At 42.1% G+C, this 25,787-nt stretch overlaps 1 protein-coding gene across 1 annotated transcript in view; it reads right to left on the reverse strand.

The window, feature by feature from the left end:
- The window catches only part of RIPOR2 (RHO family interacting cell polarization regulator 2), a 90,292-nt gene that overhangs the window by 12,431 nt on the left and 52,074 nt on the right, over positions 1 to 25,787 (reverse strand). The window contains exons 9-19 of the mRNA XM_008059391.1: positions 24,323 to 24,366; positions 23,039 to 23,164; positions 22,574 to 22,722; positions 20,652 to 20,781; positions 15,876 to 16,568; positions 12,684 to 12,868; positions 9,659 to 9,827; positions 6,415 to 6,550; positions 4,582 to 4,743; positions 3,111 to 3,269; positions 142 to 344 (exon numbers count right to left, since the gene is read on the reverse strand). Coding sequence (XP_008057582.1) covers positions 142 to 344; positions 3,111 to 3,269; positions 4,582 to 4,743; positions 6,415 to 6,550; positions 9,659 to 9,827; positions 12,684 to 12,868; positions 15,876 to 16,568; positions 20,652 to 20,781; positions 22,574 to 22,722; positions 23,039 to 23,164; positions 24,323 to 24,366 — 2,156 coding nt within the window. The remainder of the gene's footprint in view (positions 1 to 141; positions 345 to 3,110; positions 3,270 to 4,581; positions 4,744 to 6,414; positions 6,551 to 9,658; positions 9,828 to 12,683; positions 12,869 to 15,875; positions 16,569 to 20,651; positions 20,782 to 22,573; positions 22,723 to 23,038; positions 23,165 to 24,322; positions 24,367 to 25,787) is intronic.

Here is a 25,787-nt window from a genome sequence, read left to right on the forward strand (position 1 = left end):
TTTTACAGAGTATGTATTATTACTAATCAGAAAAACTCTTTTTTTTTAAATAAAGGAATGAATGTGAAAATATTAGTATGGTAGTAGATAACAGAAAATTAAACAAAATTCTGGCTTGACCACCATGATTTAGTGTCCTACCTTTTCTCTGAAATGCTCATTTTTGGAGGCTGCTGCCAAGTAAAGTGTCACAGCCTCACTAACTTCATTGTCATCTCTGGTTAATAGCAGAGCCAGAGTCCTGAGTATTTCCTGCTGGGCTGGGAGGTTGCTGGGAGCAAGGTCACTCATGATCTGTAGCAGTTTTTCATCTCTTAGTGATTGCAGAGTCTGAACCATGGAAACTAGAGGGTATGAAGGAAAAAGAATTCATGTTCTGATATGCTAAAGGAGCATGCTCATTAAACACATAAACAGGACTCAAATGCATAAGAAAGTATATATATATGTGTGTATGTGTGTATATATATGCATACAAAATAACAAGTATATATACTTTATGTTAAAGGTGGTGTTTCAAATTAGTGAGAAAAGGACAGATTATTCAAATGACTACATTGAGAGAGGGACAAATCATATGGGAAAAAAGTGGAGGTGGTCTCCATCTCATAATGACTACATAAATGACCTCTAGAGGAATTAGCCCAATGTAAACATACACAGTGAAAAATATAAGTAAATATTTTTTGCAATCTTCCTAATATACATATAAATATACATATATAATATCAGACTCAGTGGCTCCTCTGTCTTTTAGTGATACCTGTCTACAATACTCTCATCCTGGGTGAACCCAAATTTTCATGAAAGCACCTGGACCCTGATAGAGAAACCCACTTAGTTGGTTGAAATATGGAGATGATATGATTAAAAATAATTTAAAAAAAGGTCTTGAGTCCCATTTGGACAAACTGACCATGTTCCATGAAAAAGGAACATACTGTAATATCTAACTAGAAATCCAGCATAGGCATTCATTAGTCACAAAAGCATAAGGATGAGAATGTGTCTGCTCAGTACAGATGGAAAAATAAAAGATAAAATGCATGTTCTATTGATAGAGCAACATCCTCTACAAAGTGGACTAATGTATGAATTATCTAGATTTCTTTTGCTTTAATATCCTATTTTCCCTGCTGTGAATGTTCTCTCAACTTCACTGCTTTGCAGATAAATACCTTAGCAAAAAAAAAAAAAAAAATCTTGAGGTAACATTGAGTATTATAACATCTAAATACAAAGTCACAGTAAAATGACTAAATGTTCAACAGTATAATCAAATACATTAGTATACATTTAAACATATAAATATTAATCTAATAACTAGTAAAATGTAACTAATAAAATTCTTTCAAAGCATATTTAATAACAGGAAATCTAACAGCAAATGAAAAAGGAGAATATAATACTCTATAAGGAATAATTACAATTTTGAAATCTAAAACTAATGTACCTTCAGCTGAAAAGTACACTCAATTTTATTTTTTAAAAATTTTTCTTCCCCTGTGTAAGGCAGTGAAACAATCAATTTTAAAAGTGGGAGAATGAGCGATTTAAAATTTTTCTTTATGCTTCTCTGTTTTCTAAATTTTCTGTATTGAAACCCTTTCCTTTTATAATAAAAGGGGGAAAAAAACACTTATAAGGTTAGGGTTTTTTTCACTACCATTCCCATTCCTTTTGGTAGAGGAGCAGGCCTTCCCATGGACCATGTGGTTGAGGTTTAGAGATGTACATGGCCACTGATGTAAACTGAGTAAGATAGACAACTTCTTAGGAAACTGATTTAGATTGTGACAGGTTTAGTATCAAGAAGTGAGAATATAATAAAAGAAGACCCTGTGGTCCTAAACAGGGTCTTCCTGCCCATGCTGTTCCCAGTTCCCTGTGCTGGCATTTGCCATTTGTAAGGGATCATGCCCAGCCTATCCTAAGATTCATGTTAGCACAATGTTGGGTGGAGGAAGATTTTTTTTTTTTTTACTTCACCATGCTGCCAACCACTGTGCTGTGTCGTCCCAGGGTTTAATGTTCTGGAAAGAGAATAGCTAAGCCTGGGCCTATGCCAGACATGCTGCTGCCTTCTGATGCCATGCCAGAGTCTCCACTTGATCCCAAAGAACACACCTCATCCCCCCATCCCTTTTAACCCTCATTGTCAAGGCCCTGTGGATTTATGGAGCACACACCTGGGGACCAGAAACCAGGCCCTCATTACCTGACTTCACTCCTAAAGAGGTTTTCACTCATTCGGATGCTTATTTTGTTTCTAATACCAGAAGGGCCACATTACATGGCAAGAATAAGCTTCACTGCCACCCCTTGCAGTAGGACCTGTTTGCCTCAGTCCCAAGATGTGTAGCCCCGGATTTAGGTTTCTACCTTCTTCTCCTTTCTCTTTCCACTGTGTCACCAGTCTGCCTTCTTTTAAAACCAATTTCTGCTTATTATCATTATTGTTGTTATTATTAGTTTTGAGTTGGTCTCAGTCTGTTGCCCAGGCTGGAGTACAATGGCATGATCACGGTTCGTGGTAGCCTCCACTTCTGGGCTCAAGCGATCCTTCCACCCCAAAATCAATCCCAAGTAGCACATGCCATTGAGCCTGGCTAATTTTTAAATTTTTCATAGAAATGAGGTCTCGCTATGCTGCCTAGGCTGGTTTCCAACTCCTAGGCTCAAGCAATCCTCCTGCCTCAACCTCCCAAAGTGCTGGGAGGCATGAGTCACTGCACCCGACCCGATTTCTGCCTGTTATTAATGAAGTTCCTACCCAAAACAGCAATATAAAATAGTATTACGTAGTTTTGGTCCTACAAAATGGCACATATATTAATGAAGGAAAGAAATTACACTGAAAGCTTACATCATTTACTAGCGTCCTGTTAATGGTACACCTGTGCCAGATGATTGAACTATCAGTGAATCTCTGATTCATTAACAAGTGGCTTGCTCATGTTAAAGGCCCAGAAGTTATTTAAAAGGTAAATCTTAGTTCATCTGTGGACTTGGGGTGGAAAAAAGGCTACCATCACTAAAAACTACGATTAAAAAGAACAGTGGTAACTCCAAATTGAGCCACCACTGCAGTGTGACAAAAGATATCCCACCTTGCCCGGCCAGTTGACTCAGGTAGTTCTCTAGGTCACTCACACCATGGCTGGTAAAGTAACTGTAATACTGGAAAACTGTGATGACTTCTGAGGAGAGACTGGAGGAAACCAGGGGCTCAGCACGGTCCAGAATTTGGGACACCAACGTTCGAAACACTATTTGGAAGAGAAAGATACAAAGCAGCTTAAAAAAACATGACCATGCATGCAATATATATATATGATTTTGAGTCAGGTCTTACTCTGTCACTCGACTCTGTCTGGAACTCCTGGGCTTAAGCGATTCTCCCGTCTCAGCCTCCTGAGTAGGTGGAATTACAGGTGGAAGCCACCATGCCCAGCTCAATAGATGGATTTTGCATATGTACATACCTGTGTAGCTGCCATTTACATTAGGATGTAGATGTCCAGTGCTCAATCTTATGTTTCTTTCCAGTCTATACTACCCACCCATCCCCACTATAGGTTACTACTAATCTGACTTCTAATAGACATAAATTAGGGTTGCCTGTTCTTGAACTCCATGTAAACGGAATAATATGGTATGTATTTCTTGTATCTTTGCTGTTGTTGTTGTTTGTTTGTTTGTTTGTTTTTTGAGTCGAAGTCTCACTCTGTGCCCCAGACTGGAGTGCAGTGGCCGGGAGCGGCCTCGACCTGCTGGGCTCCAGCGATCCTTCCGCCTCCGCCTTCCAAGTAGCTGGAACTACAGGCACACGCTACCACACTTGGCTAATTTTTGATTTATTGTAGAGATGAGGTCTTGCCAAGTTGCCCAGATGGGTCTCGAACCCGTGGACTCAGGCAGTCCACTCACCTGAGCCTCCCAAAGCGCTGGGATTACAGGCTGAGCCACCAAGCCCGGCATCTTGTTTCTTTTATGCAACAAAATATCTATCAGATTCATTCAAATTGGTGCTTGTAGCAACAATGTATTCTTTTTAAAAAATGCTACGTAATAAATACCCTTTGATATGAATACATTACAATTTATCCATTCTCTTGTTGTGGCATTTGGGTTGTTTCCAATTTTAAGTAAAGTTGCTGTGGACATTGGTATACCTGTCTTTTCTTGTGATCACAGCACCTTTTCTCTTTATATATTTAAGAGTGGAATTGCTGGATCCCAAAATAGGAGATACATTGAGGTTTAGTAGAAACTGCCTAACAGTTTTTCCTAAGTGGTTGTACTGTGTGACACTCTCATACATCTTATTGAAAAATATATATATATACAGAAAAAGCAATATGCAGAAAAGTAGTAGCTTTAAAAGTCACTGCTGATATTCTGAATCAGAACACATTCAGCATCTTTCCTTTCTTAAATCTACTGAGTAGGTTATGTTTTTGCCTTTTTTCACGGTGGCCTTTAGCATGGGCCCCACTCCCAGGCCATGGGACAAGTGGTGGAGGAACCCCGCCCTGCGCCTGCACAGAAGGACAGATACTCTCTGTTGCTGTCCTGTACCTGGGTCCGCAAGTCCTGGATATTCCTTGTTGACTGTTCTCGCGAAGCTGGCCTCCAGCTGCTTAATTATCCTGTCAGCTGAGCTGTGGTAGACACCAGCTGGGCTGCAGCACTTGGTCCAGAATGACAGCAAGGACAGCTTTTTGTGAAATTCTGGTATGGCTGGAAAAGACAAGCAACCCCCAACATCCCATGACACATGTTTTAAGTGAAGCAGATTGAGACAAAGACCCTGGAGGGTGGGATGGGGTGTATTATCAGGGGCCTTCCCCCCCTGCCCCAACTGTAGTTTTCAATTGGAACTACAAGATTCCTCTGTGGTTGGCAGAAGGCCCAAAGGTAAAGAAGTTATGATGAGGTTCTCATCCCACCTGGAGACCAAAGACAGTAGAGCAAAAACAAGGCTGTTTGCTTACAGTGACAGAAAACACAGCAGCTCTACCTCAGGAGACATTCCAGGCATCTCATCTCCTGTAACTTTACAACAAAAATCCTACAGGATCAGAAAGTCAAACTCTAGGAGCCTTTCCTGAAGGGAATGGGAAGGAGCCATAGGTGTCTGGAGGAATTTTCACACTGCCCAGGTGCTCTCAGACTGGAATGATTGAAGGAAGCTATGCTCTGTCACTCTTTACTCTGCTTTTGTAAATAAAGTTGTATTGGAACACATATGCTCATTTATTTGGAAATTGTCTATGGCTGCTTCTGCACTACAACTGCAGAACTGAGTAGCTGCTACAGAGACCATACCATGAACGGCATGGTCCCAGGTAGCGCACAGTCAACATTTCACTTGAACATGGTTGTGAGTGTGAGGAGGGGCCTGGGAGAGAAGAGGGCACAAGTCACTTGCAGCTTGAATGTCCTGCTGCTTTTTTTTTTTTTTTTTTTTTGAGTTGGAGTCTCACTCTGTCGCCCAGACTGGAGTGCAGTGGCCGCTCCTGGCCATCGCAGCCTCGACCTGCTGGGCTCCGGCGATCCTTCCGCCTCAGCCTTCCAAGTAGCCGGAATTACAGGCATGCGCTACCACGCCTGGCTGATTTTTTGATTTATTGTAGAGATGAGGTCTCGCTGCCCAGGCGGGTCTCGAACCCGCGGGCTCAGGCAATCTACTAACCTCAGCCTCCCAAAGGCGCGGGATTACAGGCTGAGCCACCAAGCCCAGCTTGTCCTGCCACTTTTTATGCCTCTCAGAGCCCTGCCAAAAATCACCTGCTTCTAGCGGGAATGGATGTAAGAGGCAGAAATGTCTGAGGAGAAAATGGAGGGAGTTTTAGGCATAACCAAGGATTACCTAGAAGACTATTTCTACTGAATATCTGATGTAAAAATGATATAAATTCTTGTCTTTACAGAAGTGCCCTGTAGCCAGACCACACAAAATTCAAAGGCATCTTCCCCATATGATGTTGTCCATCTAAAACTCTCAGAACCAGGGACTCTTCAGAAAGACTCAGAATCCATGTATCTTCCCAGCAGGGTCTGGAAGCATCGTCCAAATTGGCAATCACTCTAGGTGTTGTCTTAGCCAGTTGCATGGAACAAGCACAATCCTGTTCTGCAGGACTCTGCCTGTCTGGTAGATGCTGCGTCCAGTTCTGTGTCTGACTTCTGGAGGGGAAGGTTCTATGGAAAAATATGGGTGTCTGCTGCTTTCACTCAGAAGGTGAAGTGTGATGTTAACAAGCCCAGTTTCTAGGGAGACCTTACTCTATTCTGTAGCCTAAGAATGTTTTTCTGTTTTCCCAGCAATGCAATAAACAAGCACAGGCAGCAAAGTGGGCTGTGGTATCCTCATTTACAGGAATGGTAGTGTTATCGGCAAACACTTACCTTCCATGACAGAGCTGATATTTCCAATGTTTTCATCACTGACAGCTGCGAGTTTCTCCACCACTTGGATCTGCCTAGAAAGCTTCTCTAAGAGGTTTCTTGCAACAAATGGGATTTTGCTTGAGAAAATGATTTGCTGGTAAAACAAACAAAACCCCTGTTTCAATTATGTTGTTGTGAATAGAGTTTCCCTCATCCTTTCTGAACGTGGTGATGATGCTAAATAAACTCCAACAAAGTTTTTGTTCCAGCTTGACAATGTTCCTCATTCCAGGCCAGTTACAACATCTCATAAAATCAGATATGTTTTTGTTGCTTTAAATTTTTCATACCCTCATCCATTCTGGAATTTTCTCAATAGTAGAGCTGCAAGGGTATTGTAAAACTGCCTTCCTGTTATGTACTGTGCATCTGATCTTCCTCTTTGAAAACTGCAGGGCAGATTTAGGCTGTGTCTTGGTGCGTATGCAGACAAAGATTTGTGTTACAAGTACAGTGATTTTTCATAGCATGTTTTACTTTTCTGTATCCTAGGTGAAAATTAAGAGCAGATTGTATAATAAACCTAATTACAATAGAGCTATCTCATTATCCTTAGTGAGTGCTTTCTATGTACTAGGCATTGGTCTGAGCTCTTTATAGGTATGTTAGCTCATGTTACTTCTCACAACTCCATGAGGCCCGTCCTATTGATATTCCCATTTTACTGATGAGAAAACTGAGGCAGAAAGGTTAAGTAACCTGCCCAAGGTCATATAAGTCATAATTACTTCTGTGCAGATCACAAGAATGAGAAGGTCTGAGAGTGAGAAAAACAAATTACTTGCCGCCCAATGGTTCTACTCCTCTGTGTATCTTTGAGAGACTATCTCAGGCATCAGGTAGGCATGGATGCAGGATGCAGACCTGTGCGACCATGCTGTGCTATCTAAAGCATTTGGACTCCAAAACAAATATTATTTTCAAACTCAAAAGTCTAGTGTAACAATTTTGTACCAATGCCTTTCACATAAGTAAACACATAAGTAGAAATAAGCTGATTTGTTTTAGAAATAATTGTACCTAATATAATCTTAAAGAATGCCCATTTTCATTCTCGGAGATTATTCTTATTCACCAAATGAGTAAGTAAATGCACTGATTCAGGAGTGAGTTCAAGTGAGAGGCTAAGTTTCTAATCCTCACTCCTACAATCTACATCTTTGTATTCACCTGCTTTTTGTTTCTTTTTCTGAGTTGTAGTCTCACTCTGTCACCCAGGCTAGAGTGCAGTGGCATGCCACCCCAGCATCAACCTGCTGGGCTCCGGCGATCCTTCCACCTCAACCTTCCAAATAGCCAGAACTACAGGTGCACACCGCTGCACCTGGCTAATTTTTTATTTTATTGTAGATATGAGGTCTCTCCAAGTTGCCCGTGCTGGTCTTGAACCCTCAGGCTCAGGCGATCCACTTGCCTCGGCCTCCCAAAGTGCTGGGATTACAGGCTGAGCCACTGAGCCCGGCCCTCTGTTGTTTTTCTAGCACTGGTCTTCCTCATAGAAGAGCTGAATTGTTAAAACCATGGCCTTACAATAGGAGAAACATTGTGTTGACTATTGCATGCCAATTAGACATTGGGAGAAAACATTTACCCCTTCATGGAAGAGAATTCTCTAATGTTTCACAAAATAGCTACTTTCCTCTAAAAGGTCAAGTGGTTTGCTCAGCGCAGTATCAGGTTCAGCAAGGATAAAGAGATGCAAAACTATCTCATTCAAATGGTTGGTGAATAGAAAATAGCTATAAGTAAACAAAAATCCTTGTCTATTTTGGTCAGAAAAAAAATTATGGCCAGGTGTGGCAGCTCCTGTAATCCCAGCACTTTGGGAGGCTGAGGCAGGAGAATTGTTTGAGACTAGCAGTTCTTGACCATCCTGGTCAACATAGTGAGACCCTGTCTCTATTTTATTTTTAAAAATTAAAAAAAAAAAATTGCACCTTCTGCCATATTGGTTGACAGTATCATGGTTTATAAACTCAATACTCAACAGAAGAGTTCATCTAGGGTGTTGGCCAACCAAGTCACAAGAGTTATAAATGCCAACCAGTTTCCCACAGTACATAGTTGTCTGAGGCTACTCTGAGCTTCCTCCTTTGTGGTAAAGTACTATATCTCATCATGAGTGTGTTACCAAGGAAGCAAGACTGTCTCACTCCTGGCCTTCCTGTGCCCCCCTGACTCCTCACCCCAACTCTTGTCTTTCAATTGGTCCTGTGCTCTTAAGAACATAATTCTTCCTTTTTTTACACCCTTCCTGCTTGGCTGATTCCCTCTGAAACCATGATTACATTTGCTCCCATACTCTTTTTCTGTTCTATACATATCCAAGCAAGACAGGAGAAGAAACATATTAGGAGAAGACAAGCAATCAGGTAAGGAGGAAGCCCTTAATAGATGCCTAGGAGAAGATGATTTGTGGAAGGCAGCGGAAACCTTTCCTCCAACAAAAGAATTTCAAAAACTTTAATTAGTAAACAGCTTGAGATGAGAAGAAAAATCGCTCCATAGCCCCAGAATGAGGCCTAACTCATGACAATGATGGCCTAGAGCAATATTACTTCCCATTGCTAATAAGAAGTACGTATTCAAGATCTGGGAAAACGTGGTTAGATTGTTTAGCACTTTTCTTTTAGCTATTCAGGTGGTGAAAAATGACTTCACATGACACACATTGATATATGTTCAGTACTACTGGCTTTGTAACTCCATTTGCAGATGGCAGAATGCAAATACCTTTTTTCCCCCTTTAATTCTATTACTCTCATCTAATGCCAAATAATTCAAAAATGAGAGCTAACCTTATTCCACTTACTATTTTTTAAGAAGAGCTGGGCTTTAAGATGAAAAACCCAGGGTTAAGGAAGAATAGACATGTCCATCAGAGTTTTTTTTTTTTAATTTCATTTATTTATTGCTTTATTTTATTATAGAGTTGAGGTCTCACTATGTTGCCTAGGCTAGCCTCAAACTCCTGGGCTCAAGCAATCCTCCCTCCTTGACCCCCCAAAGTGCTGAGATTACAGGCAGGCATGAGCCACTGCACCCAGCCCCATCAGAGTTTTTGACTTGGTTCAAAGTAAAGCAGAATTGTTCTCTTATTCCTAAATTCTCATTTCCCTGGCAAAATTAAAAAATGAAAACACACTTTCTTGGTACGTAAACCCCCTGGGTTCTCAAATACAAACAAGGCCGCTGATCCTACCTGGACGAGTTGGGTGCAGTACTGGAGGTGCCTAACGATGGTGATGTCCAGGCTCTCATTTCCTGAGGTCAGTGGAAGGGGACTTCCTGCCACACTAGTCCCAACTCCTGTGTCTTCAGTCAGTGCTTCACTGAGATGCCCCCTGGCTTCCGGGTGAACTGATCTATAACTGGAGAAGCAGGAAGGTGGGCAAGACGTTAGCTACTTCTTTTCATGTACAAACTACAGGTCAACTCAACAGGGCTTGTGTCAGGCCCCAAAAGTACCCATTGAAAACAGTCTTTCTTGCCTACGTTGAAAAACAGAGATACCTTTCAAAAATGACTTAATTCAGCCTGGTCGCTAATTTGCCTAGTGTTAAAAGGTCATGCAAACAAATTGCTTCCAGAGTCTTCTGTTTGCTTCTCAAGCACAATGAACCATTTATGAAGCAGTTTCACCAAGGAGTCTTTGAAATGTGCTCTCATTTTGCATTTGTTGCACTTTCTTGCTCTGTTAACAGGGTGATTTGCCAAATTTTCTGGGTTTAAACTGTCCTCTATATTTGTGGTTTCCCAAGGGCAATACCATTAAGAAATAATCTGTCAAGGCTTTTTCCTGGCCTCAGAGCAATTACTACTTGAAGAAAAGGAAAAAGGAAAGCTGCCAAGAAGAGAGACATGATGTTCTACTCCAGACAAAAGTTAAAAGGAGTGTTTGAATATTTAGAGGCATGGCTCAGTTCTGCTTCTCAGGTTTTGTTTAAATCCCACTGTTGAACTGTCTAAAGTTATATCGTGATGGGCACTTATACAACAAAAATCTGATGCCTCGATGATCTAATTTTATTCTTATAATAAATCTGTGCGCTATGAAGGGAGGGAATAGTCATCTTGTTTCACAAGACTTGCAGGGATGTTAACAAGCATGTCCCAGTTCACACAGCTGGAAGGGACAGGACAGCTTTAGGCTTCTAGCCTCACACTCCTCAGTGTCCACAATTTAAAAAGATTAGGCTCCAGAGCTTAGAGGCTTTGAAAGCTTTATTCTGATTCGCCTTTTCCTTCAAAGGGAGAACAGTTTGTGCCCTGGCAGTCCACACATAGTATTCAACACATATTACACACACACACACACACACACACACACACTTTTCCCTAATACTTCAGATGACATACAGTAAGACTGGTCAGATTAGACATATTTAATATCCATGTTCTGTAAAATTTACAAAAACTGTGCTCTTTTTTTTTTTTTTGGTGTTGCTAAATGCTTCTTATAACAAGAAGAAAAAAGTTTATATGGATGCCTGACCTTGCAATATCAAGTATACAGAAAAAAAATTTTGGTTAAGAAGCATTTCACAAATTTAATCAAGCTAGAAAAATTTCAATGTAGAATGCAGAAGAATCACTTGAACATTACGTTTATTTAATTAATTTTATTTTGCTATGCCCCTCCATTTGTTCAAGGGGTAAATTCAAGTTCTCATGCTTTTTTTTTCTGGTTTTATTTTTGAGAAGGAAACCCTCCAGGAACAACACAAAACAAACACAATAGCATCTTGTACAGAGACATTTGTTGTAACTTGAAAACCAGTGTATGTCCCATTGTGCCAAAAGTAAAGGTGGGTGAGCAATCCACCCTTTCTCTGGGAAAGTGCATGTGTACTGTCACAGCAACTGATGGAGGTATGTTCCATTGTGCTTGTTTTGTTTCAACTGTAGTTATACAATCAGACCCCAGGCTCTAGTTCTAAAAATGTGATTTGGCTGCACAAGAACGCCTGCCAGAGAGGGTGACAATATTTCACCTTCACCTCCTGTCCCCAGAGATAGTCATATTCTCCACCTAGAGAGCCGTGGATCCAGTGGCAATTGTGAGTCATCAGTCATCTCTTCTTAGGACAGTATGAGAATTCTAAGGGCAATATGCACCATGACACTTGAAATTGACTTGTTTGTTTTGTTTTGTTTTGTTTTGAGTTGGAGTCTCACTCGGTCACCCAGTCTGGAGTGCAGTGGCCGCTCCCGGCCACCGCAGCCTCGACCTGCTGGGCTCCGGCGATCCTTCCACCTCAGCCTTCCGAGTAGCCGGAATTACAGGCATGTGCTACCACGCCTGGCTGATTTTTTTTTTATTTATGGTAGAGATGAGGTCTCGCTGCCCAGGCGGGCCTCGAACCCGCCGGCACAGGCAATCCACTCACCTCAGCCTCCCAAAGGCGCGGGATTACAGGCTGAGCCACCGAGCCCGGCTTTGTTTTGTTTTGATAGAGAGTCTTGCTTCATTGCCCAGGTTGGAGAGGAGTGGCACCATGATAGCTCAATGCAGTTTTGAACTCCTGGGCTCAGAAAATTCTCCTGCCTCAGCCTCCAAGTAGCTGGGACTACAGGTGAATGCCACCACGCCCAGCTAATTTTTATTTCATTTTATTTTTTGTGGAGATGGGGTCTCACTTTTTTACTCAAACTCCCAGCCTCAAGTGATCCTCCCAAAGTGCTGGGCACTCAGCCCTGGCTTTAATATGTGCATTGACGAGTTTAGTCTCATGCAAAGACTCAATGGGCTGAAGGAAACAGATAAAGGGGTGCTGAAAGCAGAGCACAACAAAACAAAACAAAGGCCTTGGAAGTCAGATGCAAACCAGGGAGAATGAGATCCAAATTTGTCATTCAGCAAGAGTTCTCCAGAAACGCAGTATAATTAATTTAGAATTAATTACATGGGGTCAAGTTGTGGACACTGAATCCTATGAGACGCATGTGTATACATGTATATGCACACACATACAAATACTCATACAAAAATTCCCCTTTTGTTTATAAAAAAGAAATTTATCTTTCCTTAAGCAACCCAAAAGAGGTGAATAATATTTTAAAGTTGTACTTGACAATAAAAAGAAACATAAGTCAATCGGTCACTCATGCAGGGAATTTTATCTTCCTGGAGATGTGCACCAGGTCCCTTCTGATAGTGACAAAGAACTGCTATACTAGCTATGACAGGAGAAATATAAGCAGATACATACTAACTTCAGACTTACCTATGTTTCTCAGTCTCAGTGTCTGAAAATACTGAGTCAGCACCTCCTCCAACGTTACAAACCTCATCACCATCCTCCTCCTCCTCGTCAAAATCAGAGGTGTTCAGGAAATCAAAGCTTTCTAAAGCACTTTCAACAGTAAGACTTAAACTGGAAGACCTGCTGCGGCTTCCCGCTGGCTTGCACTGCAAAGGTAGAAGGCACCAGGGAAAACATCAACACATCCAGAAGGAGAAACACGACACACACACGGCACTCAGTAGGAGATGTGACACTTTCTTTTTTTTTTTCAAGCTTTTATTTTTATTTTTTGCTGGCATAGAAAAATCTTGATATCCAAAGAAGAAGTACAACCATGGACAAAATGGCACAATATCTGGGATTTATTTCAAAAGAATCTGAAGGTCGTTAAGCAGGTAGAGGAATAGATGAAACAAAGATTGGCCATGAGTTGATCACTGGGGAGACTCGGGGATGACACATTGGGATCCATTAGAAGTTTTTCTCTACTTCAGCTTCAAGTTTTTGTGACAAAAAGTTTAAAAAATATGACAACCACAAAGCCTTGGGAGACAGAAATGCTATATTCCCTCTGCTTAGCACTTATGCCCAAATAAAAGACAACCAGTAGACAAGTCTTAGGAGTCATTGAGTCATTGCTGAATACTGACCAGTCTCTGACTTCAAGTGGCGATGTCTTCAGTGTCCTGAGCTTGGCACTATCTTAGGCACCTGCTCTAAAGGAGTATCAAAACAAATCCCAGACACAGAAAACTGTTCAAATTAACCTAGTCTACATTCCTTAGGTAAGAAGCCCTACATCTTAATGTTACATTCACAGCATATCATTTTTCCTGGGAGCATCGAGGAGAAAATGAAGGGCACGATCAGGCCAAGAGGCAGCCTTGCATCCTCCGGAGCTCTGCCGTGAAAGGAACAAGTTCCATCACTTCCCTGACTAGGCCCTGGAATCATGGGAGCAAACCCATTCTATGGCCTGGAGCATTCTATAATGCCAGACATAAGCAGAAACATTACAAACAGAACAATGCCAGTTGCTGTGAGCACAGAGATGGAGAGAAATATTTCCGAATTTTCAAGAGGTCGCTGGGGTGGATTGAATGGGATAAGTCCTGTAAGTAAGAAGCACTAAATGTCCTTCATCCAGTTAGTTGGCACTCTTTGCTGATTTCTTAGCACAAGGTAGGAAGGGCCTTGTGGGGATCTGTCTCTGACACTCAAGATGGCACAAAAACACATGGGAAAAACGTCTTTCGGTCTTATAAATCACAGTTGTTTCATTCTCCCTTAGTGATCTCCGTCCAAGAGGCAGCATCATTTAGTTTCTGATCCTCAAGATGTTTAGCATCCTAGGAATGTGAAGGGGGGGGAAAAAAGAGAGAGCTTTGTCCAGCTGATGCTTTAATTCTGGCTGGAAGCAAAGCCACTTACTACAGACCTAAACTCTAATGACGTTTTCAGTCTCACGGGGAGATAGGGAGTCCTTCTGGACTTAACCTACTTCTAGCGTCTTCTTTCCTAAGTTAGCTAGCTCACATCTCTATCTTGTACCATATAAAAGTGTTTAAATATCAACAGCCCCTAACGAATAAAGGGGGTGCAGAGGATTTTAGTAGCAGGATAATTCTGGAAAAACAACAGACTAAAATAATACTCTGCAAAGAAATCTGTGCCCACCAGGTTTTTATAAGACTACAAGATGATACGCTTAGTGTCTCCTGGTGCACTGAGCAGTAGCTCAGCATCCTAGACCCAGGAACAAGAGCTGCCATCACTACTGGCTTCTTTAAGGCATTCACTTTAGGTGGGGACAATGTGTGTATTTGCTGTTTGAAATGAACACCCTTTGTCCACAAAACAAAGCTGGTCAACTGTGCGGAAAAGGTAGATGCTCGGTGGAGTACCAGACAAGCAGCCTCCATACACCAGCTCTGAACTGATGTTTGCAGGCTGTGTATTACAGAGGGCAGAGTCAGAGTGCCCTTCTCTGTTTCTCAGAGACTCTGCCTCCAGCAGAACTAATCTGTTATAAGTACTCAAGGACATGGAGAGTCAGAGCCTGAGCTGTCATCTGCCCTGGGCACAAATCTCCTCCAGAGCGATGTCCACATTACTGAGTAGAGAGGGAAGGATGGTCAGAAAAGCCTTGGAAATATAGTTTCAGATACCATTGGGAAGATGGCATCACAAAACAGTCCTACAAAGGGATGCAACAGCCTTCCATGGGCTGTTTCTCAGCTTTCCACTTCAGCCTTACTTTCAAGCTGCTTTACAGACAAGGTCCCCAAAGAATTGCTCTTTCAAGAAAAAGGATCCAAGTTCTCTTTTATATAACAATATAAATCAGAGTGGAAGAGTAAAGAATACAAGATGTGGCAGTAAGATTTGGAACAAAAATTTAAGTTCTGTCTTCTTGTGCAGTGTTTCTAAAAATTTTAATCTGTATGCCCAGTGCAGGCAGATATATTCTGATATAGCAATAATGACCTCATTATCAGGACTTCCCACCTGACAGGAAATCATCCTTCTCATCCTACTCTCCCACCTCTACCCCGGGCTGTCTGATTACTATGGACTGATTGAAGATATCTCTGGTAGGATCTGGAGTTCCCTAGTTTCTAGAGTAGGGCTGATCATTGATCATTATTTGCTGATGATTAATCTGAGATTCTGACTTACTGATTTGGGTCAAATTCAGGAGAAGGGAATCCTCCCACAGGCAGTGTAAGGTGTGGGGTGGGAATGGAGGAAAGATACCCTGGATATTGAGGCTGGCTAACTCTGACTCCAATCAGGGAAGGACTCCCTACTTTCCTAGTACCCTAAAAGGGACCATATCCAGTGATATCTGTGAGATTATGATGATCAAAGTGCCACCATTTCACACTTGGGATCAGAATACTTAACTCTGGGACTGGGAGAGTTTAGATATTTTCCAGGGCTCTTAATTTCAATCCTAATCAGGTTAGCTAAGTTGATCTCCTGTTGTCAGGAAAATAAAAATTAATGTGCACTATAGACATTAAAATCAATGCCATTTAAATGATGATTATGTATTGATCATGTGATTGAATAGGATTTTTTCTTTAAAAGATATACCATCTTAAACAGAATTTTGGTTTAGGACACCTCTCTCCAAACCTGATCCAATTTCTCTGAAAAGGTACTTACTTTTAGAATATCATCCAAATGCATGACTTCTTGGTTCAGATCCTGAAACTCTTTATACTGCTCTTTATGTGGTTCTAATGCAAGGAATAGCCCGTTAAAGGCATCCTCTAAACTTCCATCTAGAAAGGATCTACAGCCTTCGGATTCTCCACTGACAGAGCCCTCAAAGAGCAGCCTCTCGGTGGCTGCCGGCACCTCTGCCGAGGTGAGCCTCTTGACCAGCTGTTTTGTGATGTTTCCTTCAAAAGTGTCTAGCTCCACAGGCTTGAGCTCAGAGGCCTCATCGGACTCTTGAAGAAGTGCCTCTGCAACATCGTTCTTTAGGAACAGGTGCTCAGCCCCAGCAACTGCGGACTGTTGGTGGCAGGCCTCAGGCAGGGCCGGGGCAGGTTTCCCAGACTCCTCTGGGTCTTCCTCCTTCAGATGTGACTTTGGCTCTTGGCCTTCTCCCAAGGAGTTCCTGGAAGATGCTGAGCTGGTGTCATCCATGCCCTCATTCTGGGAGGACAGGCTGCTGTGGCAAAGCTCTGCAGGGGTGATGGTAATTTCTGGATTTGTTGAATTGGAGGGTGAGCCCGCTGAATGGGAGAGAAGGGTGCAGTCCCCATTGGGCAGGTCACTGAAGCTGAGAGATAGTGGCATTTTCTCCTCAACTGCCTTTCCATTTTCAAAGATGTCATCAGGTAGATTTGACTGTGGATGAGAGGTACCTCATTATTATTTTCCATACAAATGATGCATTTGGCATGGTTTATTTCCAGACAGAATGTAAAGCAATGACAATAAAACACAGAGCTTTGTAATATTGGCATTTGTTGATATGTGTGTGTATGTATGTGTGTGTGTGTGTGTGTGTGTGTGTATGGCTGGCAAAATAAAACAAGTCATAAAAACTGCTTCCATCATTGGAGCTAGGTGAAAGTTCATGGTACTATTCTTAGTTTTGACATTTTTCAAAAGAAAAGATTGAGTATAAAGATGATGCCTGTTCTAAATCCCAGGAGCTCACAATATCTGGCAACAATAGTTATGAATACTACTGATTTTTTCTTTTTTTGGCATCTATCTTCCAAGACTTTCCAACATTTGTGCTATTTTGCTCCAAAAATGTGATGCTTTGTTCTGCTTCAATTCTCAAAAATTATTTTTTAAAAGATCTACCCACAAATCCCAAGCTCTTGAAAATGTTTTACTAATTTAGTAGACATGCCTGAAATACTTTAAGACCAGCCATATCCTTGCATAGCTTCTCTAGAAATAGGAGAAAAAGACAATTAAATTGAACATCTATCTTCCAGGGCTTTTAGGGTATCTAGAAACACCAAGGCCTCTGTCAAGCAGACCCAGGCTGTGTCACGAGTAGGCTTTGTGCCTCAAGAAGTAGAACTCCGAAGGGAGAGGTCAGAAATATCCAGGTAACCAAGATTATCCATTAATTCAGGCTTTACCATTGCTAAGTCAGCTCTCCTTGCTCTGTGGTCTGTGTATATATAGTGTTTAAAGGCCAAATGTTGTTCTGCTCAAATGGTTTTCCAGACATTTGAGATTAATGCCCTCAAAATAGTGTTAATTTTTCTTGGATTCCAGATTCAATTTTTTTTTTTTTTTGAGTCATAATCTCATCTTGTGTCGCCCAGGCTGGAGTGCAGCAGCAGGATCACACTTCACTGCAGCCTTAATCTCCTAGACTCAGGTGATCCTTCTGCCTTAGCCTCTCAAGTAACTAGGGTTACAGGTACACATCACTACACCTGACTAATTTTTTTTGTCTTTTGTAGAGACCATGCTGGTCTCGAACTCCTGACCTCAAGTGATCCTTCCACCTTGGTCTCCCAAAGTGCTGGGATTACTGGTGTGAGAAACCACACCCAGCCAATTTTTAAATGGTAAGTATCAGAGTAATGCCCATTTTAAATATATATAAAATGACAAATTCTCACAATGTTGGGAATAAGCCCAGCAAACAAACATGTTTCGGCAAGTGAAGTAGGGAATAGACAGAAAGACAAAGGCTTCCTGTCCTCCTCCAGCCGTGTCCCTGGTCTCATTGCTGCTAGATTGAAGGCTTCTAGATCCTAACATATGCAGTTAGTTCCACCCAAACTGTCCATTCTAGTATGGTTGGAAGGTGATTTACTTTAACTGCAGGATGAGTAAAACAATGTGTCACCGGGACACTCAAGGAAACTCTATAGGCTCAGTCTCCTGGCCGCTAAAACTAACAAAGTTAGTTACATGATGATGATTATTGTTATTATTTTTGAGCTGGTGTCTCACTCTGTCAACCAGGCTGGAGGGCAGTGGCACGATCACAGTTCATCACAGCCTCCACCCTCTAGGCTCAGAGAATCCTTCTGCCTCAGTCTCCCAAATAGCTGAGACTACAGGCATGTACCACCAACTCAACTAATCTTTTGATTTTTATGTAGCACTGAGGTCTCACTATGTTGTCCAGGCTGGTTTTGAACTCCTGGGCTCAAGCAATCTTCTCGCCTTGGCCTCCCAATGTGCTAGAATTACAGCCACTATGCCCAGCCTATTAGGTGATTATTGAACTATGGTCTTCAATGTCCTCGAGGTGGTGGGTTCTGATGTTCCTCTTTTCCCCCTCCAGCTTGTTTATTTCTATTTCCCCCTCCCATACACACCTTATGCCTCTAGGAAAGAGAAAAGAAAAAAATTTTTTAAAGAGCTGGGAGAAGGCCTGGAGTACTACTTCCTGGACCTTCTGCGTGGGGTCTTTAGGCAACTCACAAAACCTGTGGGTCCTCCAAGTGGTACTGCCCAGCCTCGTCTGATTTCCTATGCATATGTCTCATGGCCACATGGAGGGAAGTGGGAGGCACTGGCTATGCCAGGAGGCTGGGCAGTCAGATTTCTACTCACATTCCAAAGTCCTTCTCAGTCATTTCTTGGGAGTCACATTCCCTAACCCAATTTGACCTACTTAAGTGGCAAATAGTGAGCTAGAATAAATTGAATGCCCTGTTCAAGGGGCTTGCAGTCTCCCAAGGGGACGAGTCTAACAACAGGCACACAATAGTACAATGGTTGTTGTGCTGCACATGCTGTGTTATGACGTCATTATGATGTTGTGAGGGCCCCAGCAAGAGGATGGCTGCTGCCCAAGAAAGAGCCAGCCCCAACACTCAACTGTGGAGGATGGTGAGGCAGAGGTGGGGATGAAGAAGTGCATTCTGAAGAAATAATGTGTGCAAAAACATGAGTTCCTGAAAGGATGTGGTGCATTTGGAGGATGCTGAGAAGCTCAGAGGGACTTGAGCAGAGGATGAAGAGTGGAAAGGTGAGCCAGGCCTGAGGAGGGCTGTGGTCCGATGGGAACATCCATTCTGAGGACCTTTGCGTTTATCCAAAGGAAGTCATCTGACTTTTGAATAATTGTGTTCTTGTTTAAATTAGGCTATTAAACCTTCCCCTACAACCTTCCAACCTGCACATGAGCATGAACACACACATGACATTGATAGTTACATGTTCAACTGTATTAGCCCTTTGTGTTTTGGTACACATTTTCATGTATCTCTCCTCCATACATTCTTCCCATTTTCTTTTGAAGTTCCACTACAGTTTAACCTGGTGCTTTTCACCTGTGTTTCTTAATTCAATAAATAAGACATTATTATTATTATTAACCAGAGACTTTTAATTCCTTCCTTTGTGGACATTCAAAGATCTCTTTTCTATGTCTGTGAAGGGCAGAATATTCTCTCTCTCTCTCTCTCTCTCTCTCTCTGTGTGTGTGTGTGTGTGTGTGTGTGTGTGTGTCCTCTTGTGACATAAAGCATAATACATATAATGAAGGATGCCTATCGTATTCCTGTAAATCAAGGGTTTCTTTTACTGATGTATTATAGAACTAACCAACACTACAGTAAACTAAGATGGAGACCCTATTCAAGTAAAAATAACTCTAGTAAAATTGGTTCAAAACCTTCTGAGTTTCTTGAATGCCAGTTGTTGAAAGGCTAGCATGCATTTACCTTCTGAAATAAAATCTTCTTTGGCCTTAAAAACTGTAGTTTTTAAAAATGAAAATCTTGTTACCATGGATATCCTTGCCACAGAGGAGAAAATATCACAGCACAAAAACTGGAATCATTAAAAGAGAAAGACAGACTGCCTTTCTAACATAGCTGCATGCACGGCTGAGTTTCCCCACTCAAGGACAGGACAGCTGTAACCATCATCCAGTGAGCAGGACAGAGAAGACACACCAAAAGACATGCAGAAGCATACATGCCACAAGCCCCCGAAGTAAGCACTCCACACCCGCGCAGGCCACACTCACATAGAGCTCTAGCACGGCCTTGGGATTCAGCCTGAGGGAGGGCAGGTCACTGAAAGAGCGGCTGCGGTGCAGCTTGGCAAAGAAAGTGTCTTGCAAGGCACTCAAGACAGACAGCCGCCTTGGCTTGTCTGGGGTAGGATGCAGCCACCTCTTCAGAAGTGAAAGCAAGACAGGGGAGTTAGTGGGAAGAATCAAGTTACCACGTTTTGTTAGCTTTGTAGCAAGCATTTCTGATTAAAACAAGGAGGTCATTATTTATATCCACTTTAGAATGTTCAGAAAAGTCTACATGTTTTCATTCAAGTGATAGGTAAAGCAGAAGAGGGGAGAGGGAAGACAGAGGAGGCGCACCACCTCTGAAGGAATCATGGAGAACTCCTAACACAGTCTGTTATGCATTTCAAACACTGGGAGCAAGCACTGGTTCAGGTGTATTGATTCTACTCCAGAAATCACACTGAACTTACAAAGAAGGAGTGATCTTTGGAGGTGGGCGTTTCCGGGGTGCCCTGGCTGTACATGGACATTCTCCTCTGAAGGGCTGCCGCCTTGTTTCCAGCACCTGAGGATGGTGTCGTGTCCTCTACATCAAATGGACTGCAAAACAACAGGTTCCCATATACCTCTTTTGGTAAAATCACCTACAATCAATGGACTGCAGGCCCAGACAGCACCCCATTATAGCAAAGTAAACTCAAACTAGTGGGAACAGGGCTGGTTTTGGCTAAACTGGTTTGTCAGAAAATAAACCCAAATAAAAAACTGAGTCTAGATTCACCCAAGGGATCAAAGATTAATAACACATCTTTATGCACAATTTATCCATACACCTAGACATGTCTGTTCCTCATTATCATTACAAACATAAACATATTAATGCTTGCTTCAACATTACAAGTTGTTGAAAAGGTCTGTAAAAGTTCTTTGAGCTTTGCTGGACTAGATATTTTAAGGGCATAAGAGATTAACAGACAATTGTTCAGTTCTAGAGAAAACACTCAAAAATCGAATCCTATTCATTTCAGCTGACACAGAGCCTCTTGCGTGACTGAGAAGAGAATAACAGTCTGTTTGCAATGATGCCACTTATCATCACAACATCCGAGTCACCCAGCAAGAAGAATGATCTTGCATCTGAGATGTCAATGACTACAGATTATGAGGAGGAAGGGCTGGGCCAAGGGTGCCGCTGATGACAAAGGCAGCAGCATCTTTGCTGCTTCTATACCTGACTCTCTTTGGTGTATATGAGGCCAAGAATGTTAATACTCAACATGTTTTATTTACCCCATATTATAACAGGGACATAATATCAAATGTGAGTTACCAGTGCTAATAACTTGTCATGACTTTTCTCATGGTGTAGCTTTGGAAAACCACCTTTTTTTTTTTAACAGATGAGGTCTCAATCTTTCATCCAGCCTCGAGTACAGTGGTGCGATTTTGGCTTACTGCAACCTTAAACTACTGGCTTCAGGTGATCTTCCCACCTTGACCTCAAAGTTTTGAGCCACTGCACCCAGCTTGGAAAAACACTTTTAAGTTCATTGCTTTGACAAAAGATTTCTCTTGCCCTTTGGAAATATTCTACTTCAGTAAACAGAGTGCAGAGGAACTAAGGATATTCATAATTTTTCAGAGCAGCATGAAGTATCTGAGAAGAAGAGGGATAAGCAATTAAAGCACCATAGTGAGGATCAGGATCTTTCTGAGGGAAAATTATATTGGGCATTTGTTTTCTTCTCAGATGAGTTTACTTGAGTTTATTTAAAGGCAGAGAGGGAAGGAGGCAGAACAACAACAATAAAAAAAATATATATATATATATATTTTTGAGTCAGAGCCTCACTCTGTCGCCCAGACTGGAGTGCAGTGGCCACTCCCAGCCACCGCAGCCTCGACCTGCTGGGCTCCGGCGATCCTTCCACCTCAGCCTTCCAAGTAGCTGGAATTACAGGCATGCGCTACCATGCCCAGCTAATTTTTTGATTTATTGTAGAGATGAGGTCTCACAAAGTTGCCCAGGCGGGTCTCGAAACCGAGGGTTCAGGCAATCCACTCACCTCAGCCTCCCAAGGCACGGGATTACAGGCTGAGCCACTGAGCCCAGCTTAGAATAAACTATTTTAAGACAGCAAGCAAAAGGGGAGAATCATGATATGACCCAGGCTCCTCCACCTTTAACATGTGTGCACATCACCTGGTGAGTCTGCTAAACAGATTCTTGGGCCTGAGAGATTCTGACACTATCAGTCTGGGGCAGGGCCTGTGATTCTGCTTTCCCAATGCATTCTCTGGTGATGCTGATGGTCCACACACCAGCTCGGAGCAGTACTAGCCAGTGGCAGATACTCCTACATGATAAAGTCCAAAGGGAAGGGCAACTTACTACCAGGTGATTTCCAGATTCAGTTTGATGGTGCCAAGGTCATTGATGTCGACAGCCACCACCTGGGGTCGGGCTGCAAACAGCTCTTTGGTCTCGCAGGTCACACTGCCCACCAGGATGTGAGTTGCTAGTCCTTTGAGCTCCGTGACCTATCAGAGAGAGTTGGTGGAAAGGCCTTACATCACAGCAGAGGGGAGGAGGAGGGTACTCTGTCCTTTTTCCTTCTTTTTGAGCCAGTCGGTCATTTCTTTCAGAATCATGTCTGAAACCAGAGGTGGATATTTCAAAGGCCTATCTTACATTGACTTTGTCTACTCGGGGGTGAGAGCAGCTGTCTGTGTAATGGGCTCATGGTGTAGAGAGGTCTGCTGGACAAAGGGGCAGCAGGCAGAAGTCACGGATCCACCAACGGACCATCCACCATGGCACCAGGGAAGACAGCAACAGTCAATGACAATACTGTACCTTGATGGAAATGAACCCAACGATCAGGGGCAGGAAGACCGTTTCTTCTCCATCCCAGCTCTGCTTGCCATTTACTTCTATCTTGCCTTTCAGTTTCCACCTCTGCCGGCCATACTTCATGAAAATCTGGAAAGGGGACAGGCAACGGCCCTGGTGTTCCACTCCCCACTTCTCTACCGGAACACCAAGATCAAGAGGGCAAGGACATAAAGCCACTGCCACTCTCTTCATCACCCTCACCCCACCCCCTTACTCCTGGGTCTTGGTGGAGCTGATAATGAGTGAGAAAGAGGCCTTTAAAGGAAAGTAAGTTCTGCTTCTCTGAAACAGAGGGGGTGGAGGGGTTTCTTTAGTAAAAGGTCACCACACTGTGCCCTGCTGCTCATTCTTGTCAAACACTTTTCTCTTGTTAGTTCTGCTTCAATAGAACAGTCATTGGGATCAATTCTCCACCCGCCCCAGCTCCTTTGGGGAGATGAGGAGCCATCAGTTAAAACCTAATTCACAATCAGAAGAAACCAAGACAGTCTCCCTCTGTATGAAAGAGATTGGGCTGCATGAGGACTTTAAAATCCAACATACTCTGGGGAGAAGCTGTGCAGTCTCTCCCTAGTCAGACTGCTTTAATGTTTAGGGAAAAGTACACCCCCGCTTCCACCAAGAGGTATGATTTTAGAGGGTTCTGGAGGAGACAGCTAGATGGATTTATTAAGTTCTCTTTTGAAGAGGGACAAGAACAAAGGCTTTCGTTATTTAATGGGGTATATTTTTTATAAAGAAAGATCTATATGTTATTATTCTTCAGTCATGGTATTTATGATTCTGGATTGGATCTTGGGATTAGGGAAAAAAACTGCTACCTAGTACAAAATTGGGACACTTGGTGCGATATCAGGCGACATTTGCTAAAGGGCCAGGTCAAGCTTGCTGGTGTTGAGGACTGTGCAATGCTTATGTGAGAGAATGTCTTTTCATTCTTAGAAGAATTTAGGGATAAAAAGTCATGGTGTCTGCATCTTGCTCTAAAATGGTTCAGCAAATAATAACAATGATAATAATTATATTTTTAAAAAGCAAATGTGGCACAATATTAAAAAGTGGTGACTATAAAACAAGGGTATATGGGAAATCTTGTACCAACTTCCAAACTTTCTCATTGGCTTAAAATGTTTTTCAAAACTAAATATTTTTTTAAAAAGAGACAATGTAAGAAGCAAAATAACAACAACTGGCCCCTGGCCTTCAAGTCCTCAATCCCAACACCTAGACAGGGACAATACTTACTTCGTATTGATCTCCAGGACAGAGGCGAGCAAAGCCGGCCAGACCTGTAAGCGAGCAATAGGGAAATGAGGTGAGGATCAGGTCTACCCCTCTTTACAGATCCATGCTGGCACATTTTAAAAATTCAAGTGAAGTGTCAGACCTTTGTGTAAACTCACATCCCATTTTGGGGGCCATCTGTGAGGAATGGTTTTTTTGGGAATTCCATCTATCATAGCTAGAGAGGACATTCTGTGGGATGATGGGAGAGGTGGTTTCTGGGGCAGGGCAAGTTCACTGCAGCCTAAAACAAACTTCTGGATTCAAATCATCTTCCTGCCTCAGCCTCCCAAGTAGCTGAGACTATAGGTGTGCACCACTACACCCAGCTAATTTTTTTTTTTTTTTTTTGTCGAGATAAGATCTCCTTATGTTGCCTCGGCTAGTCTCTAACTCCTCAACTCAAGTGATCCTCCTGCCTCAGTCTCCTAAAGTTCTGGGATTACAGGTGTGAGCCAACTGCACCCAGTCCTTAAGAGTTGTGATTTCCAAGTGTCTTCCGCTTGAGCTAAGATTCCACGTACTTACTCCCCTTGCCTCTCCCCAATTCACTTTTCCTCTTTTTTCCTTATCCCTTTTTATCCAGCATAATGATAGCATCTACAGAAAATGACTACTCATTTACACAAACTAGTGACTAACATAAAATCAAGCCAACCAAACACATGACAACACCCACACCCCCAATATGAAGAAGTGACTTCAACTATGCCATCCAGCAAGTCATTTCTAACTAAATGAGCTCAGTTTGAGATCCAGTATGATATCTATCTGGTGCAGCAGCAAAAACACATCTTGTTAGACTACACAGCCACTATCTTGGGGCATCTCAGAAATTCTGGGTTTGATCTATCTTTTTTTTTCTTCCCATAGATATTTATTGAAAATCCACTGGGTATGGTAGGGTCTATGCTAGGCATTAGGTATATAACTTAGAAATTAAGAAAGATTTATAGTCACCCATAGTATAGAACAAAATATGGTTAAAACCTACAGGAATGAAACAGACAAGAACCTGCGGGCAGTTAAGAAGGATTAAACCCAAGGTTTATTTCTGTTTTCTTTACCAGTTAGCCTACTCCAAATAATTTACTTAACCTCAGTTTCTTCACCTTTAAAATAGGGATAACATATTTAGTTCATAGCATCAGTTGTAAGGACAACAAAGATATCTTGCACATATTAGGTACTTAATATGTGATAATGATTGAATAGCCAGGAGTGGGATATTTTCTATTGTGGCTATGACACAACGATGGAGAGACAGGAGGAGATCTTTGCTTTTTTTCTGCATTTTGTATTTTTATGAAAATGTATTACTTACATAATTAAAACTTTTTTTAAAGAGACAGCTCATTTAATGGAGAAAAGTTACATGTGAACAACAGAATTTCATCACAGTAAAATGAAGATGGGGTGTACAAAT

Source organism: Carlito syrichta, unplaced genomic scaffold (assembly GCF_000164805.1).
Source record: "Carlito syrichta isolate Samal-C Ts95f unplaced genomic scaffold, Tarsius_syrichta-2.0.1 Scaffold304018, whole genome shotgun sequence".
Taxonomy (NCBI): Eukaryota; Metazoa; Chordata; class Mammalia; order Primates; family Tarsiidae; genus Carlito; species Carlito syrichta.